This window comes from Pseudophryne corroboree, chromosome 8, assembly GCF_028390025.1.
Source record: "Pseudophryne corroboree isolate aPseCor3 chromosome 8, aPseCor3.hap2, whole genome shotgun sequence".
Lineage (NCBI taxonomy): Eukaryota > Metazoa > Chordata > Amphibia > Anura > Myobatrachidae > Pseudophryne > Pseudophryne corroboree.
This window is the reverse complement of record NC_086451.1, coordinates 217,897,274-217,916,605: the sequence shown is the minus strand read 5'-3', so window position 1 is coordinate 217,916,605 and position 19,332 is coordinate 217,897,274. Positions and strand designations below refer to the sequence as shown.

Genomic DNA, 19,332 nt, shown 5'->3' with positions numbered 1-19,332 from the left:
GGATTGACTCCCTGCTTTTTTCCTTGGACTCTGCTTTGTCCAATCTCTTATGTAATAAGGTCACATTAGCATTTAAAACATTCCACATATCCAACCAATCAGGTGTCGGCTGTGCCGACGGAGTCACCACCATCATCTGCTCTGCATCCTCCCTCGACGAGCCTTCCGCTTCAGACATGTCGACACACATGTACTGACACCCCCACACACACTGGGATATATGAATATGGGGACAGCCCCCCAATAAGGCCCTTTGGAGAGACAGGGAGAGAGTATGCCAGCACACACCCAGCGCCCCTAGAAACTGAAAACAAAGTCTCAGCCTGTACAGCGCTTTTATATATATATATATATATATATATATATATATATAATTTGCACCAAATAAATGTGCCCCCCCCTCATTTTTTGTCCCCTGTTACTTGTTCAGCAGGGGAGAGTCCGGGAGCAGCTTCTCTGCAGCATGCTGTGGAGAAAATGGCGCTGGTTAGTGCTGGAGGATCAAGCCCCGCCCCCTCGACGGCGGGCTTCGGTCCCGCTCATTTTTTTATACTGGCGGGGGTTTTATAATATACTGCCTCTGCAGTATCTAATAATGGTGCCAGTTTTATGTGAGGTAATTCTTGCTGCCCAGGGCGCCCCCCCCCTGCGCCCTGCACCCTTGCTGTGCCTTGTGTGTGTGTGGTAGCAATGGCATGCAGCGCAACCGCTGCGCGGTACCTCTCTGAAGAACTGAAGTCTTCTGCCGCCTTTGACGTCTTCTTACTTCATATACTTACCCGGCTTCTATCTTCCGGCTCTGTGAGGAGGACGGCGGCGCGGCTCCGGGATGAACAGCGAGGACGACACCTGTGTTCCGACCCTCTGGAGCGAATGGTGTCCAGTAGCCTAAGAAGCAGAGCCCATCAGTCCAGGAAAGTGGGTCTGCTTCTCTCCCCTCAGTCCCACGAGGCAGGGAGCCTTTTGCCAGCAGTGCTCCCTGAAAATAAAAAACATAACAAAAGTATTTTCAGAGAAACTCAGTAGAGCTCCCCTGCAGTGCGTCCAGTCTCCTCTGGGCACAGGATCTAACTGAGGTCTGGAGGAGGGGCATAGAGGGAGGAGCCAGTTCACACCCATCTAAAGTCTTAGAGTGCCCATGTCTCCTGCGGAGCCCGTCTATACCCCATGGTCCTTACGGAGTCTCCAGCATCCTCTAGGACGTAAGAGAAAAAGTCTTAAAGTGCCCATGGCTCCTGCGGAACAGTCTATACCCCATGGTACTGAAGTGGACCCCAGTATCCTCTAGGACGTATGAGAAAGACTGATAATTTTTATTATTTTTGTTTGCATTTTAATGTACACTCTCGAGAACGGAATCAACAAAGACTCTCCCTCTTGAGGTTGATGGACTTTGGGAGAACAGCCATACAATGATGGTGGTATCTATTGTGATCAGCGCAAGGGCACAGGAAGATGGGCGTAAACATCAGAAAGAAAGATGGAAGAGAGAAACACAGGCAGATGCTGCAGTACAGTCAGAAGCCAATTTGTGTTTTCTGAAAACGGCACATTCAGAAACTACAGAAAGCAGAAATTTTAAAATAGCCCAAAATCTAGTTCTACCTTTTCCCACTTTCAAAACATTAAAAAGAAATTCACTGTCTCTTGTTTCTGGAGCAGTGGCATTTAAACAGTGTTTTGCTAACTATTCTTAGGCATTGACCATTATCAATACAAAACTGTTAACTTTTCCCTATATGTACCAAAGTGATCTGTACGCAAATATAAGGGACTAGGTGATTCATTGCGCCCTACGGGCGCTCTTCACACCGTCGTAAGGGGCTACGCCCCCTTAACCCCTGCACGGCCTTGTGGCGTGCAATGTTTTTATTATTTGGAGTATTACGCCCAATCATAATTATGTGAGTGGTTAAATATTGCATGGACAAAGGGCGTGCGATGGTTAAGGGGTCGTAGCCCCTTGCAACGGTGTGAACAGTGCACGCAGGGCCTGATGAATCACCTAGTACAGCGATGGCCAACCCGCGGCTCTCCAGCCGCATGCGGCTCTCTCATCCTCCGCCCGCATGCGGCTCGATCCGCTCCCGGCCACCGCTGCCCGACACAGCGCACTCACAGCAGGTCTCCAGCTGCGGTGTCGATCTAAAATTCCGCGCCGGCCCGTGAGCGAATCAGAGCTCGCGGACCGGCAGTTAAGGATCCAGATTGGCTGCTGGACCGCGAGCTCTGATTGGCTCACGGGCCGGCGCCGAATTGAAGATAGACACCGCCACCGGAGACTGAGGGGTAGGAGAGGCGCACGCTGCGCTCTCCTCCCCTCACAGCAGCAGCGCGGTAAGCAGCACTTTTTTTTTGGGGGGGGGGGGGGGGGGGGGAGTGAGGCACTGTGGGGGCATGAGTATCAGCACTGGGGGCATATCTGGCACTGTTGTAGGCATTGTGGGGGCATGTGTATCTGCACTGTGTGGGCATATCTGGCACTGTGTGAGACATGTGTATCTGGCAGTGTGTGAGGCATGTGTATCTGCACTGTGTGGGCATATCTGGCACTGTGTGAGACATGTGTATCTGGCAGTGTGTGAGGCATGTGTATCTGCACTGGGGGCATATCTGGCACTGTGGGGGCATGTGTATCTGCACTGGGGCATATCTGGTACTGTGTGGGCATATCTGGCACTGTGTGGGCATGTGTATCTGCACTGGGGGCATATCTGGCACTGTGGTGGCATGTGTATCTGCACTGGGAGCATATTTGGCACTGTGGTGGCATGTGTATCTGCACTGGGGGCATATCTGGCACTGTGGGGGCATGTGTATCTGCACTGGGGGCATATCTGGCACTGTGTGGGCATATCTGGCACTGTGTGGGCATGTGTATCTGCACTGGGGCATATCTGGCACTGTGGGGGCAGATCTGGCACTGTGGGAGGCACTGTGGGGGCATGTGTATCTGCACTGGGGGCATATCTGGCACTATGTGGGCATATCTGGCACCGTGTGGGCATATCTGGCACTGTGTGGGCATATCTGGCACTGTGTGGGCATATCTGGCACTGTGGGAGGCACTGTGGGGACGTGTGTATCTGCACCGGGGGCATATCTGACACTGTGGAGGCATGTGTATCTGCACTGGGGCATATCTGGCACTGTGGGGACATGTGTATCTGGCACTGTGGGGCATATATGTATCTGGCACTGTGGGGCATATATGTATCTGGCACTGTGGGGACATACGTGTATTTGGCACTGTGGGGGCATACGTGTATTTGGCACTGTGGGGGCATACGTGTATTTGGCACTGTGGGGGCATACGTGTATTTGGCACTGTGGGGGCATACATGTATTTGGCACTGTGGGGGCATACATGTATTTGGCACTGTGGGGGCATACATGTATTTGGCACTGTGGGGGCATACATGTATTTGGCACTGTGGGGGCATACATGTATTTGGCATTGTGGTGCATATATGTATCTTGCACTGTGGGCATATATGTATCTTGCACTGTGGGGAAATGTGTATCTGGTACTGGGGGCATATATGTATCTGGCACTATGGGGGCATGTGTATCTGGCACTGGGGGCATATATGTATCTGGCACTGAGGGGGCATGTGTATCTGGCACTGGGGGCATATATTTATCTGGCACTGTGGTGGCACCCATTTTTTGGCATTTTTATATGTATGTGGCACTGTACAACATGACTAAACGGGGTTATGACACAAGGTCACACTCCTACAAACGTCATGCCGAAAGGTGTGTGCACAAAAATGGGGCGTGGCTTTGTGACAACAAGGCCACATCCCCATTTTTGCGCGCGCATGATAGTGGCTCTTGCCCTTGGATCTTTTCTGGCTCTTTGCCTCTGACTGGTTGGCCACCCCTGACCTAGTAGGTGCTGTGGTTGGGGGAGTGGCGGGTGCGGGTGAGACGCGGATGGGGGAGGCGGTCCAGGGGAGACATGGGTGGGGGAGGGGCGGTTTGCGGGGGTGCCACGGGTGGAAGAGGAGTTGGTGCAGTTGTACCGTGGGTGAGGGTCCGGAGCCACCGCAGGTGGAAGAGGAGTGGTTGCGAGGGTGCCGCGGGTGGGGGAGGGTATGCGGTGGTGCCGTGGGTGGGGGAGGGGCTGGGTGTGAAGCGGATGCGGGAGGGGGTTTGGGGCCACCGCGGGTGGCGGAGGTGGGGGGTGTCGCAGATGGGGCCCGGAGGTACTGCGAGTGGGGGAGGGGCGGGTAATGCTTCTCCTCCTGGAAGCAGCTAAGCTGCTGTCCTCCCTTTGGCAGTGTCTCTCCCGGAGACTTGCACAGCAGCCAGTCACTATTGTTAGCGCAGGTGTCCCAACGCGCCGCATTACAGGGAAGAAGATGCACTCAAACTACAGCTCCCAGCAGCCCTTAGCGCCGGAATGCTTCGACGCTAAGGGCTGCTGGGAGGTGTAGTTTATTTAGTGCGTCTACTTCCCTGTAATGAGGCGCGTTGGGACACCGTTGCTAACAATAATGACTGACTGGCAGAACTGGCTGAATCAACGTAAAAGGTGAGTGCAGTGCAGTGTCAGTGACACTGCACACCCACTGCACTGCACAGCACTGTCACCTTTTACATTGATTCAGCGTGCAGACATTACCTTCCGCGATATCGCCCACTCTATCCGTTATATTAGCCATCTCTGGGCTTCCAGGCCGGCAGCCCTGGTGCTGTGTTGCGGAGTCAGGGCCTCTGGGGATCTGGGTGCGGCTGTGGTGGGGAAGCACTTTTGTGACATCACACGCAGAGGAGGCTCCGGGGCTCAGAGAGTATGCGGCGCAGGGAGGGCTATGAAAACCTTTCGCTGGGCCGCTTTCATACACACCTATGCTGGTGGCCGCAGCAGATTTTGTTCCACCTGCGCCGCGACAAGGGAGTGGGGATTGTTGATGCCGGAGGGGGCCAGGCGGACTGGCAGCAAGACATAGGACGCTGCAGTAAAAGGTTTTTTTTTTTCTCCCTATCTACAGTGCAGAGACTTGCTGCAGATGCAGTGGCATACCCTCCAGCTGTACCTTTTTGGCAAGTACAGTACCTTTTTTTCCATTGAAAGTATAGGAAAAGGGGTGTGGCCCCACCACTTTTCCAAATTTGAAGAAATTTTTATGTGTACATTTTTGGAGGGTATGTTGCTGCAGATGCAGTGGACCTATTTTGGGGTGTGGACCTTGAGCTGCCTCCATCAGCCCCATTGTTAATCCTGCTCTAGGAACACACAGCAGCCAAAGGGGAGAGCCTCCCATTGGATGTAACCTGTGTGGGAGGGCGTTTCTCGCCCAATCAGCTGTGGACTGAGTGTGATAGACCTGCTGCTAACCCAATGAGAGCTTTTAGCCACGCCCAGCGTTATACACACAGGCACAGAGTCACAGATCTGGGCTATTATATAGGAGATTTCTAAGCAACAATGATGCGTGCAAAGATTATTTATTATAGTACATACCAGTTCCTGCAGCCTTCTCTTACTCATTCCTTTTCTCTCCAGTTGCTTCTCAATCACTTTGGCATTCTGCGCATAGGAGTCTGCCACCTCCCTCTAAAGGACAGAGTGGGATTGCAAATCAGATTACAAATATTCAATTTATGTAGCACATGGATTAAATGTACTACCATGGTGGGTATCCTATTAGCCATGGTAATTGGTCGAAGAAAAAAAAAATTGTGATTACCTGAAGGTCATTATTGGGCCATCCAATTATTGTCCAATTCTTTGTGCGACCAATTACACGTTTTTGCAAAGAAAAACATAGGATCTGCGAAAAGCCCCGGACCTATGTGTTTTCGCGCCAGTGATCGCAGAAAAACTGCGTATTTATTGGGGATTTGGTGGCAGTCAAAAATAGGATTCTGGTACTTACCAGATAAATCCTTTTCTTTGAATCCACAGGGGGAACTGGTGTACTCTTGGATATGGACGGGGCGTTAGCAGGGATAGGCACATTTAAATATTGAAATTGGTAACTCTCCACCCCCTCCATACTCCCAAAGGTACCTCAGTGTTTTTACTGAGGCGAACAGGGGCGATAGAGAGGATGAACAATAGAGAATTAAATATAACATTATAACATAATGGACAACAATAAAGTTGACACATAACGTAACGGACAACTAAACAGTTGACACTACAATAGATAACACTCACCTTAACATTTGAACAAATCTGTGAGAATGTGTTACCATAAGATCTACTGATCTTACCACAAGACAGGTGAAACTGCTTTGGGCGGGCGTCCAGTGCTCGCTGTGTATTCAAAGACAAGGATTTATCTGGTAAGTACCAAAATCCTATTTTCTTTTTCATCCATTAGGGGTCACTGGAGTACTCTTGGGACTTACCAAAGTTTCCCCTTTGGGCGGGAGAGCTGTTTGGCACCTGTAACACTAGACGGCCAAATCTAGATGCTGATGCCGCAAACGTATCAAACTTGTAAAAGCGCACAAAAGTGTGCACTGACGACCATGTAGCCGCACGGCAAAGTAGCGTCGTAGAAGCTCCACAACCTGCTGCCCATGAAGTTGCCACAGAACGTGTGGAATGAGCTGAAACTGATGTAGGCGATTGTAGTCTAGCATGAAGACAAGCCTGACGTATGGTCAGCTTAATCCATCTGGATAAGGTCTGCTTGGAAGCTGGCAAACCCATCTTGACTGCATCATAAAGAACAAACAATGTATCCGTTTTACGTACTGTTGATGTTCGGGGCTACATAAACGCGGAGCGCGCGTACCACATTCAAAGTAGCTGGAGTTCCTGCAACCTCTGATAATACCAGAACTACTATTGGTTGATTGATGTGAAAAGAAGATACTACCATTGGTAGGAAAGCGGGATTCGTCCGAAGTTCCGCTCTATCATCATGAGACACCAGATACGGTGGCTTGCATGACAAGTCACCCAATTCTGAAACACGCCTTACTGAAGCTAAGGCAAGTAGAAAAACTGTTTTCCAAGTGAGAAACTTAACATCCACTTGTTGCATGGGTTCAAAAATTGAAGACTGTAAAAAAATGTAAAACCAGATTCAAGTCCCATGGCGCTGTCCGTGGTATAAATGGAGGTTGTACTCTGAGGACACCTTGCAGGAAAGTGTGAACTGTTGGCAAAAGGGCAAAACGCCTTCGAAAGTAAATTGACAAGGCAGAGACCTGCACCTTTAGTGTAGATAACAGTAATCCTCCATCTAACCCAGACTGTAAAAAATAAGATTTTAAACCTACCGGTAAATCTATTTCTTCTAGTCGGTAGAGGATGCTGGGTACTCCGTAAGGACCATGGCGTATAGACGGGCTCCGCAGGAGACATGGGCACCTAAAAAGAACTTTTCCTATGGGTGTGCACTGGCTCCTCCCTCTATGCCCCTCCTCCAGACCTCAGAGAACTGTGCCCAGAGGAGATGGACAATATAAGCCAGGATTTAAAAATCCAAGGGCAAGATTCATAGCAGCTCACACCAATCATACTATGTAACCTGGAACATACATAACCAGTTAACCGTATGAACAACAACAGTGACGGTCCAAGACCGACTCCAACTGTAACATAACCCTTATGTAAGCAACAACTATATACAAGTCTTGCAGAGTTTCCGCACTGGGACGGGCGCCCAGCATCCTCTACGGACTAGGAGAAATAGATTTACCAGTAGGTTTAAAATCTTATTTTCTCTTACGTCCTAGAGGATGCTGGGGACTCCGTAAGGACCATGGGGTTTATACCAAAGCTCCCAATCGGGCGGGAGAGTGCGAATGACTCTGCAGCACCGACTGAGCAAAAGCTAGGTCCTCGTCAGCCAGAATATCAAACTTGTAGATTTAGCAAAGGTGTTTGACCCCGACCAAGTCGCCGCACGGCAAAGCTGTAATGCCGAGACGCCTCGGGCAGCCGCCCAAGAAAAGCCCACCTTCCTAGTGGAATGGGCCTTAACCGAATTTGGAACCGGCAATCCAGCCGTAGAATGAGCCTGCTGAATCGTATTACAGATCCAGCGAGCAATAGTCTGCTTCGAAGCAGGTGCGCCAATCTTATTAGCAGCATACAGGACAAACAGTGCTTCTGTTTTCCTAAATTCTAGCCGTTCTGGCTACATAAATCTTCAAAGCCCTGACTACGTCCAGGGATCTGGAATCCTCCAAGTCACTCGTAGCCACAGGCACCACGATAGGTTGGTTCAGATGGAATGCAGAAACCACCTTAGGCAAAAATTGAGGGCGTCTCCTCAATTCCGCTCTATCCACATGAAAAATCAAGTAGGGGATCTTGTGTGACAAGGCCCCCAATTCTGACACTCGCCTTGCCGATGCCAAGGCCAACAACATGACCACCTTCCAGGTAAGAAATTTCAACTCAACCTTGTTAAGTGGTTCAAACCAGTGTGATTTTAGGAACTGCAACACCACGTTCAGGTCCCACGGTGCCACTGGAGGCACATAAGGAGGCTGGATGTGCAGCACTTCCTTTACAAACGTCTGGACTTCAGGAAGAGAAGCCAATTTCTTCTGAAAGAAAATCGAAAGGGCCGAAATCTGTACCTTAACAGAACCTAATTTCAGGCCCATATCCACTCCTGTCTGCAGGAAGTGGAGAAAACGCCACAAATGAAAATCTTCCGTAGGCGCGTTCTTGGTTTCACACCAAGACACATACTTTCGCCAGATACGGTGATAATGTTTCACCGTCACCTCCTTCCTAGCCTTTATTAAAGTAGGGATGACCTCCTCTGGAATCCCCTTCTCCTCTAGGATTCGGCGTTCAACCGCCATGCCGTCAAACGTAACCGCGGTAAGTCTTGGAATATACAGGGCCCCTGTTGCAACAGGTCCTCCCTCAGAGGGAGAGGCCAGGGATCTCCTGTGAGCATCTCTTGAAGATCTGAGTACCAGGCCCTTCGAGGCCAGTCTGGAACAACGAGTATCGTCTGTACTCTTCTTCGCCTTATGATCCTCAACACTTTTGTGATGAGAGGAAGAGGAGGAAACACGTAGACCGAGTGGAACACCCACGGCGTTACCAGGGCATCTACTGCTACTGCCTGAGGGTCCCGAGACCTGGCACAATACCTCCGAAGCTTTTTGTTGAGGCGTGACGCCATCATGTCTATTTGATGATTCCCCAAAGACGTGTTATGTCTGCAAAGACTTCTTGATGAAGTCCCCACTCTCCTGGATGGAGATAGTGTCTGCTGAGGAAGTCTGCTTCCCAGTTGTCCACTCCCGGAATGAAGACAGCCGACAGAGCGCTTACGTGATTTTCCGCCCAGCGAAGAATCCTTGTGGCTTCCGCCATCGCAACTCTGCTTCTTGTCCCGCCTTGGCGGTTCACATGAGCCACTGCTGTGACATTGTCTGATTGAATCAGAACTGGAAGGTTTCGAAGAAGACTCTCCACTTGTCGAAGGCCGTTGTATATGGCCCTGAGTTCCAACACATTGATGTGTAGACAGGACTCCTGGTCTGACCACAGTCCCTGAAAATTTCTTCCTTGGGTGACTGCTCCCCATCCTCGGAGGCTCGCGTCCGTGGTTACCAGGATCCAGTTTTGAATTCCGAACCTGCGACCCTCCAGCGGGTGAGCACTTTGCAGCCACCATAGGAGAGACACCCTGGCCCCTGGGGACAGAGTTATTTTCCGATGTAAGTGCAGATGCGACCCGGACCATTTGTCCAGAAGGTCCCATTGAAATGTCCTCGCATGGAACCTGCTGAAGGGGATGGCCTCGTAGGCCGCCACCATTTTTCCCAGAACTCGAGTGCATTGATGAACTGATACCCTTTTCGGTTTTAGCAGGTCTCTGACCATGTTCTGGATGTCCTGGGCTTTTCCCAACGGGAGAAAACCTTCATTTTTTCCGTATCCAGTATCATACCTAGGAACGGTAGTCGAGTTGTCGGAATCAACTGTGACTTCGGTAGATTCAGAATCCAACCGTGTTGCTGGAGCACTCTCAGAGAGAGCGTTACACTGCTCAGCAATTTCTCTCTTGGTCTCGCCTTTATCAGGAGATCGTCCAAGTATGGGATAATTGTGACTCCATGCTTGCGCAGGACCACCATCATTTCCGGTATTATCTTGGTGAAAATCCTTGGGGCCGTGGAAAGCCCAAACGGCAACTTCTGAAATTGGTAATGACAATCCTGTACAGCGAATCTCAGGTACTCCTGATGGGAGGGATATATGGGGACATGAAGGTACGCATCCTTTATGTCCAGTGACAACATAAACTCCCCCTCCTTCATACTGGCTATAATCGCCCTGAGCGATTCCATCTTGAATTTGAATCTTCATGTACAGGTTTAGGGATTTTAGATTCAAAATAGGTCTTACCGAGCCGTCCGGTTTCGGGAACACAAAGAGGGTTGAGTAGTAGCCTCTTCCCTGCTGGTTCAAGGGAACCCTGATAATTACTTGCTGTAGACACAGCATTTGAATTGCAGCTAACACTACATTCCGTTCTGGTGCAGAAGCTGGTAATGCCGACTTGAAAAATCGGCGCGGGGGCACCTCTTCGAATTTCAGTTTGTAACCCTGGGAAACTATTTCCAACACCCAAGGATTCAGGTCTGAGCTGACCTAGGCCTGGCTGAAAAGTCTAAGACGTGCCCCCACTGGTGCGGACTCCCGCAGGGTAGCCCCAGCGTCATGCTGAGGGTTTTGTAGTAGCCGGGGTGCTCTTTTCCCTCTAGCCTTACCTCTGGCAAGGAAGGAGGACCCCCGACCTCTTCTGGACTTTTGCGACCGAAAGGACTGCATCTGATACGGTGGTATTTTCTTTTGCTGTTGGGGAATAAATGGTAAAAAATTTGATTTACCTGCGGTAGCTGTGGAACCCAGGTCCGTCAGCCCATCCCCAAACAATGCGTCTCCCTTATAGGGTAGGACTTCCATATGCTTTTTTGAATCCGCATCACCCGTCCATTGACGAGTCCATAAGGATCGTCTCGCTGAGATAGACATGGTATTGGCTCTGGAAGCCAGCAATCCAATATCCCTTTGAGCATCTCTCATAAATAAGACTGCATCTTTAATATGGGCTAGAATTAACAATACAGTATCTCTATCCATGGTATCAAATTCAGCCGTCAGAACATCTGTCCATGCTGAAATCGCGCTACATACCCATGCCGACGCAATTGTCGGTCTTGGCACAGCTCCAGTATGCGAATAAATAGACTTTAAAGTAGTCTCCTGTCTGCGATCCGCAGGATCCTTGAGGGCCGCTGTGTCTGGAGACGGTAGCGCCACTTTCTTGGACAGGCGCGTTAAGGCCTTGTCCACAGTGGGAGGTGATTCCCAACGCACCCTGTCCTGTTTAGGGAAGGGGTATGCCATATAAATTCTTTTGGGGATCTGCGGTCTCTTTTCCGGAGTCTCCCAAGCCTTTTCAAAGAACTCATTTAGTTCATGAGATGTGGGAAAATGTATAATCTGTTTCTTTCCCTTAAACATGTGTACCCTCGTGTCAGGAGCAGAGGGTTCATCAGCAATATGCAACACATCCCTTATTGCCACAATCATACACTGAATGCTTTTTGTCACCTTAGGGTGCAATTTTACTTCATCATAGTCGACACTGGAATCAGAGTCCGTGTCGGTAGTAGTGTCCACAATTTGTGCTAAGGGACGTTTTTGAGACCCCGACGGGCCCTGTGAGTTGGTCCAATCCGAGGATTGACCCCCTGATGCCTCCCCTGATTCAGCCTTATCAAGCCTCTTATGTAAAGATGCCACACTTGCATTCAACATATGCCCATGTCCATCCATTCCTGAGTCGGCACAACCGACGGGGACACACCACTCATTTGCTCCACCTCCTCCTTGGAGAAGCCTTCCGCCTCAGACATGTCGACACGCACGTACCGACACCCCACACACACAGGGATAAACCTATAAGGGGACAAGACCCCAACCAGGCCCTTAGGAGAGACAGAGAGAGAGTATGCCAGCACACACCCAGCGCCTAAATAACACTGGAAAAAAATTACCAGATAGCGCTTTTTTATATATACTATCCAAATTCCCAACTCACTGCGTTACCAATGTGCCCCCCCTTCTTTTTCCAGCCTGTGAAGTGTTCAGCAGGGGAGAGACCGGGGAGCCAGCGTTCTCATGCAGCTTCTGTGGAGAAAATGGCGCTGGAGCTCCGCCCCCCCAACGGCGGGCTTCGGTCCCAGTGCAATTGTAATAAAATGGCGGGGGATCTGTGATTTACTGCCTCCGCAGCCTAATCATACTCTATTGTGCCCAAAATTGAGGATTATTGCTGCCCAGGGCGCCCCCCCTGCGCCCTGCACCCATCAGTGCTGCCTCTGTGTGTTGTGTCTGGGAGCAATGGCACGAAGATCTGAAGTCTTCTGCCGCCTGAGATGTCTTCTATCTTCTCATACTCACCCGGCTTCTATCTTCCGGCATCTGTGAGGAGGACGGCGGCGCGGCTCCGGGACGAACCCCAGGGTGAGACCTGTGTTCCGACTCCCTCTGGAGCTAATGGTGTCCAGTAGCCTAAGAAGCAGAGCCTATCAGTTAAGTAGGTCTGCTTCGCTCCCCTCAGTCCCACGATGCAGGGATCCTGTTGCCAACAGGACTCCCTGAAAATAAAAAACCTAACAAAATTATTTTTCTACAGAAAACTCAGGAGAGCTCTCTGCAGTGTACCCTTTCTCCTCTGGGCACAGAATCTAACTGAGGTCTGGAGGAGGGGCATAGAGGGAGGAGCCAGTGCACACCCATAGGAAAAGTTCTTTTTAGGTGCCCATGTCTCCTGCGGAGCCCGTCTATACCCCATGGTCCTTACGGAGTCCCCAGCATCCTCTAGGACGTAAGAGAAATAGCAACAGACGAGATAACTTGAAAGCAGATGTCGGAAACTTCCAAGCTTCACAAAACCCTATATAAAACACACCAAATCCAGCGATAATGAGCTGCTGTAACAGGCTTCCTAGCACGTAACATGGTTGGTATAATAGATTCTGGAATGCCCTCTTGTCTTAAGAGGGCGGTTTCAACAGCCACCCTGTCAAACGCAGCCGTGCTAAATCGGGGTAAAGAAATGTACCCTGTTGCAGCAGGTCCGGACGTAGCGGGAGCTGCCACGGATTGTCTGCGAGTAGACCGCGGAGATCCGAGAACCACGCTCTCCGAGGCCAATGAGGAGCCACTAGTATGACTGTCGTGGACTCTCTTTTGATCCACTTTAGCAACCGATTAAGCAGCGGAAATGGTGGAAACAGATACATGAGGCTGTACGGCCATGCGATTGTGAGAACATCCACTGCCACTGCCTTTGGATCTCTTGTTCTGGACACATACTGGGGTGTTTGATGATTTTGGCGAGATGCCATTAGATCCACCTGTGGGTAACCCCACTGTTGGACCAACATCTGGAACACTTCTGGATTCAATGCCCATTCTCCTGGGTGAAAATCCTGACTGCTGAGATAATCCACCTCCCAGTTGTCCACTTCTGGAATAAAAACTGCCGACAATATCACTTGGTGATGCTCGGCCCAATTCAGCATTCGAGCAACTTCCCGCATGGCCATGCGACTTAGAGTTCCTCCTTGTTTGTCGATGTATGCGACTGCCATCACGTTGTCTGACTGGACCTGGACAGTCTGAGACTGGAGCATGTGCACTGCCTGTCGCAGCGCGTTGCAAATTGCCCTGAGTTCCATGACATTTATTGACCGTAATCTTTCTTGGTCTGACCAGAGACCCTGAAGCTGACAATTTTGGACCACTGCTCCCCAACCTCTGAGACTTGAGTCCGTCGTCAGAATTATCCAATTCCACACTCCAAACCTTTTTCCAGCTGTGAGATTGTGAACTTGGAGCCACCAGAGTAGTGATACTCTGGCCCTTGGAGACAACCGCACCATCTCATGAATTTGTAGAGGCAAGCCTGACCACTGTGCGAGATCATCCAGTTGAAAAGGACGTGAGTGAAATCTTCCGAACTGGAGTGCTTCGAAAGATGCCACCATCTTTCCTAACAGTCAAATGCACAAATGCACAGAGACTGTCCGTGGTTTGAGCACTAACTATACCAGATGACGAATAGTTTGTGCTTTCTGTTGTGGCAGGTAAATTCGTTGATCCACTGTATCGCAAATTATTCCTAGGAATTGAAGTCTGAGATGGAATCAGGCTTGATTTCTTGAAGTTGACAATCCAACCGTGCTGAACTAGTACATTGTACGTTAGTAATGCATGTTGAAGGAGTATCTGTTGAGACGGAGCTTTGATGAGCAGATCGTCTAAGTACGGAACTATTATCACTCCCAGGGATCTGAGATGAGCTATCATCACAGACATCACTTTTGTGAATAGAATACCCGAGGCGCTGATGAGAGGCCAAACGGTAGCGCCTAAAATTGATAATGGTTTTGTTGTATTGCAAACCTTAAGTACGCCTGATGTGGTGGCCAAATTGGAATGTGTAAGTACGCATCCTTGAGATCCAGCGAAATCATGAATTCCTGTGGTTCTAAACCTGCACTCACTGACCGCATCTTGAATCTGTAGTAAGTGACGTACTGATTGAGCCTCTTTAGGTTCAATATCGGTCTGAAAGAGCCATCCGGCTATGGAACTACAAAAAGACTGGAATAATAACCTTGACCCTGTTGGTGAACTGGAACCGGAATCAAAACTGCTGAATCTACGAGAGACTGAATCGCGGTCTGCAGAACCGCCTTTTTGTCTTCTGACACAGGCAGACCTGTCTTGAAAAATCGCATTGGTGGAAGACAATCGAACTCTATTTTGTAACCTTTGAACACTAAATTGCGGATCCACCCATCTGTGGATGTCTGAAACCACGCCAAGTGAAACGTCTGAAGGCATGCTCCCACAACTGAAGATCCGAGATGGGCTGGAAGCCCGTCATGCCACTGGCTTGTCGGCGGTCTTAGCGTCCTGACGACGGTTAGTGGTTTGTTGAAAACCACATCCTCTACCACGTCTACTGTGTATGGTTGTTCCTCTAGCATGGCTTTCGAAAGGACTGAGGTCTAAAGGATTTGAACGCTGGTCCAGAGTATTTCTGTTTAGGAACCCGTGTAGGCAATGGTAGGTAAACAGACTTTCCCCCAGTGGCCTGAGAAATCCATTTGTCCAATTCTGGACCAAACAACATCTCGCCAGCGTAAGGCAACGCTTCTATTCCTTGCTTGGACTCTGCCTCCGCCTGCCATGAACGCAGCCAAAGTGCACGTCGTGCCGCAACTAGTGAAGCTGAAAGGAGAGAACCTGGGCGATGTCCATAGAAGCCGTACCTAGATACTCAGCAGATTCACAGATGTGATCAGCCAGAAGTATAAGGTGGTCTTCTTGTAGACCCAAATTGAGCTGTGTTGCCCATTCAACTACAGCCTTGTTAACCCAAATTCCAACCAAAGCAGGCCTAAGCAACACCCCTACTGCTGTATACATTGACTTTAGCATAGCTTCTAGCTTACGCTCTGACGGGTCTTTAAGTGTTGTAGCAGCTGGTACTGGAATGGTTAACTTCTTGGAAAGTTTTGACACCGAGTAAACCACAGCCTGTGGATTTTCCCATTTAAACGTCACAGACTCTGGTAACGGATAGCTAGACAGAAACCGTGGAGGCATAGAAAACCATTTATCCGGATTCTTCCATGCTTCTGTTAACTGCTTATTAAGAGAATCTGAATAAGGAAAACACATCGGTGTTCTCTGTCTTTTAGCAAATAACACTTCATCATTTGAAAGAGGTTCTTCAACCTCCGTAAAATTTAGAATCTGATGTACTGCCCTGATGAGATTATCAATGGCCGGGCTATAAGTAACCCCACTATCCGACTCCTGGCCCAATTCACCTTCCTCATGTTCCTCTTCAGATATCAGGTCTGGCATTGAATCGTCAGAATGCAACATAGCTGAAACTGGTAAGTTATAAGACAACTGATAACTATTTTTCGGATCTGGGCTAGACTTGGATTTTTGTAACCCTTGCAAAGTCTTAGACCCTGAGACCCTTCTGGTATCTGAGGAGGTATTACCCTAGCCTCAGATCTAGCCGCCTCACGCTCCTTTCGTGCTGCGGCCAATTCTGATTGTAAACCAGTCATCACCTCCGCGAGCATCACCTACGGAGGATCAGAGCAAGGATTTGTATTAGTAGGCGTATTTGCAAGACATACTGTGCATGTGGTAGTTCCATCAGGTAACACACTTTCACAGACCTTGCAGCTAAGCTGCTTTTTTGATTTTGCATTAGCCTTAATCATTATATACACTGACAAACAAGTAGACAAAGACAGACAAGTCCCATGACTCAGTAAAAATGTAACTAAAGTGTGTATAAGCCCGAACTGAAGTGCATGTGGGACACACTACAATCAGTGAAACCTGTGTTGTACAGAATTCCTACTAACACCCCTGCTCCTCCAGTGGTAGTACCGGCAGCAAACTTCCTGCAAAAAGAATCAGGAAGTAGTGTTAAAATTGTGGCCTGCCAAGTGCTCTGCATATACAAAAAATCCTATGTATAATAAAGCAAACTGCTCAGATTATCACAGTATTAGTTGAGATAAATATTACATTATATATATATATATATATATATATATATATACACATACACCTCCCAACTGTCCCGATTTTCGTGGGACAGACCCGTTTTTTGGGGACTGTCCCACCCGCGGGCCACAGTGTCCCGCGGTGGGGGGTCAGTTGGGAGGCTCTGTCAATCGCTGCTCTGCTTAGCAGAGCAGCGGTGAATAGACGCTGTGCACAGCGTCTATTCAGTGGAGTCAGAGGGAGAGGGAGCATGCCAGCGGCTCACAGAGCGCTGGGCATGCCCTCTCAGTGACAAAAACGGGGGCGTGGCTCGCGAGTCCTCCCGTGAAGCTACGCCCCATTTTCATAGGCCACACCCCCTTTTTGGGAGCGCGCGGCTTCACCGCGCGAGTGTCCCGCTACACAGATAGTCAAAGTTGGGAGGTATGTATATATAAAAACATCCATCACTATAAAATAACTGAGACCCCCATGAACATGTAACATAGGCTTATAACAGGGTTTAGTTGCCCATTACTATAGTAATGTAAGTGAGACCCTCTACACATGAAACACAGGCTTCATAGCCTGATTTACTTGCTGCATTAGAATGCAGCTTAGTTATCTTGACCTCCTGCTGTGCTGCTGCGGGCATAATCCTCCCCCTTCCCTCCCCCGCAGCGTCGCTTCATGCAGGCGGGCCGCGACAGCAGTGAGAGCTGTCCGCGGTCAGCCTGAACACAGAGCCACAGCAGCTTAGAAGCTGTCCGCGGCAGAGACACCTGGGCGGGTAGCGGTTAGCGGAAGCTAACCACGGGAGGGCGGCGGGGAGCGGCAACGGCTGCCGCCCAGCGGCGGATGCTGGGCAGGCCGCTGCTGGGCAGGGGAGCAGGGACACACTGGTAAAATAAAATGTACAGTCCCATGGCGGGGAAGCAGCACGAGCTGACCACCCCGATCCCCAGTATAATAGAACCAGTGAGCGGCGACAATGTGAGCTGCCTGGCCGCCCATTACCTGAATAGAGTAGAGGCTTCCCTCTTCTAAGCTCCGTCCAGCTCCTTTGCAGCCTAAGGGTGATCCACAAAGGCTGATTGTGGTCTATGGCAGGGCCCCTCTCATGAGCACTGACAAGCCAACTGCTGCACTCAGCAACACCAACAATCCCGGACCCAAGCTTCTTGATAAGCTGGGAAGGGATTGAGAATAAAAATTTAAAATCTGTGAAACTGAAGAAAAACTGTGGAGAATCGTCCACTTGTACCTTCCCGACTGAGGCACAGAAAAACACTGAGGTACCTTTGGGAGTATGGAGAGGGTAGAGTTACTAATTTAAAAATATTTAAATGTGCCTATCCCTGCTAACGCCCCATCCATATCCAAGAGTACTCCAGTGACCCCTAGTGGATGAAAAAGAAACAAAATCCCCAAAAAGTGACAGCTAATTACTGCAACTAATTGTATAACGTCCTACGTGATACACGCAAGTCTCATGTGATAAAGTATGTATAATAAAAGCGCTGCTTTTCCAAAAAGGATGCTACCACATGATGGAAAATGGAAAACTCATACACTTAAGCATATCATTTTGTTTAATCACTGTATTAAATAAAGAATAAGATTTTATAGCTTTTGGGTGCCCCCTTTATGCTGATCCACTTACCGCCTCTATCTCTTCCTCCTCCTCATCAATGGTGGACACCGTAACGGAGCTGAACTTGCCCATGTCTTTTGTGCGTTTGGTCATCATTACCTAAACAAGGAGTCATTAGTAGGTGCAATATAATTCCTGATACTCAAAACCTGACATAAAACTTGTTTAACAATCTCAATTCGATTAGCAAAATGGAGGCTTGGGATATAGATTCTCTATCACCTTTGGATAATTGTCATCTGTCCTTAAACCTTGTTTTGAAATTTAATTTTGCAATGAACTTTTACTGCTGTTCAATCGTTGCCCTAGGGTGGGAACAGTGAGTGCGCTTGCGACTTAACATTCTCCCTGTCCTCCACACTTCCCACATACCACAATGTTCTAACCTGAGAAGCCATTTGCACTTCTGCTGAAATGAAGGTCAGTATCCAAAGAAAACAAGCATACAGTACGTCTCATCCCTATATTAGACACAGAGGGCCCAATTTACAGGTTGGTGAGGAGGAGATATTTCCCCAATGCTCTGTGAAAAAAAACAGGGGAATTGTACGTAGGACAGCCGCACAGTGCATACACTGTCCGATGTAGCCAACTTGGCACTCCAAAATATCTAATCGGAGGGACATGCTGGATTATCCTGCAAGTCTAACCATCAATATTTTCGGATTGGTTGTGCAAATACACTATACAATTATTTTGGCAACAGGGTGGAACTGCCAGATAACTGTATAGTGTATGCCCGGCATTACATGTAACTTAAGAGTTATAAACTTAAAATTTATGGATACATTTGTGCATTTTTGTAAAATCCTATTTTTTTAACTCTTAATCAGGCCAGTAGATGGGAGCTCTGATGCCAGAAACAGAATATATTACACCAGACACTTTCACTGCAAGAAGTTAGATTATACCTTTGTAAGTGAGTGAGTCAGGCTTTTGGACATAGATGAAAGAAGTGATAGGATTTATTACATTACTTATATAGTGTCAGCATACTCGTTGCTAATTACAATTGGGAACAAAACAGTGATAAAACAAGACTGGGTAATAACAGACACACAAAGAGGTAAGAGGCCCTGCTTGCATTTCCCTATAGATTGTAAGCTTGTGAGCAGGGCCTCTTCCCGCTTTG

The 19,332-nt window shown here is 48.9% G+C and overlaps 1 protein-coding gene across 2 annotated transcripts in view; it reads right to left on the bottom strand.

The window, feature by feature from the left end:
* Window positions 1–19,332, bottom strand: part of STEEP1 (STING1 ER exit protein 1) — a 260,016-nt gene that overhangs the window by 33,253 nt on the left and 207,431 nt on the right. For both annotated transcript variants that reach the window (XM_063935619.1, XM_063935620.1), the window contains exons 5-6: window positions 18,210–18,299; window positions 5,474–5,566 (exon numbers count right to left, since the gene is read on the bottom strand). In XM_063935619.1, the coding sequence (XP_063791689.1) occupies window positions 5,474–5,566; window positions 18,210–18,299 (183 nt within the window). The remainder of the gene's footprint in view (window positions 1–5,473; window positions 5,567–18,209; window positions 18,300–19,332) is intronic.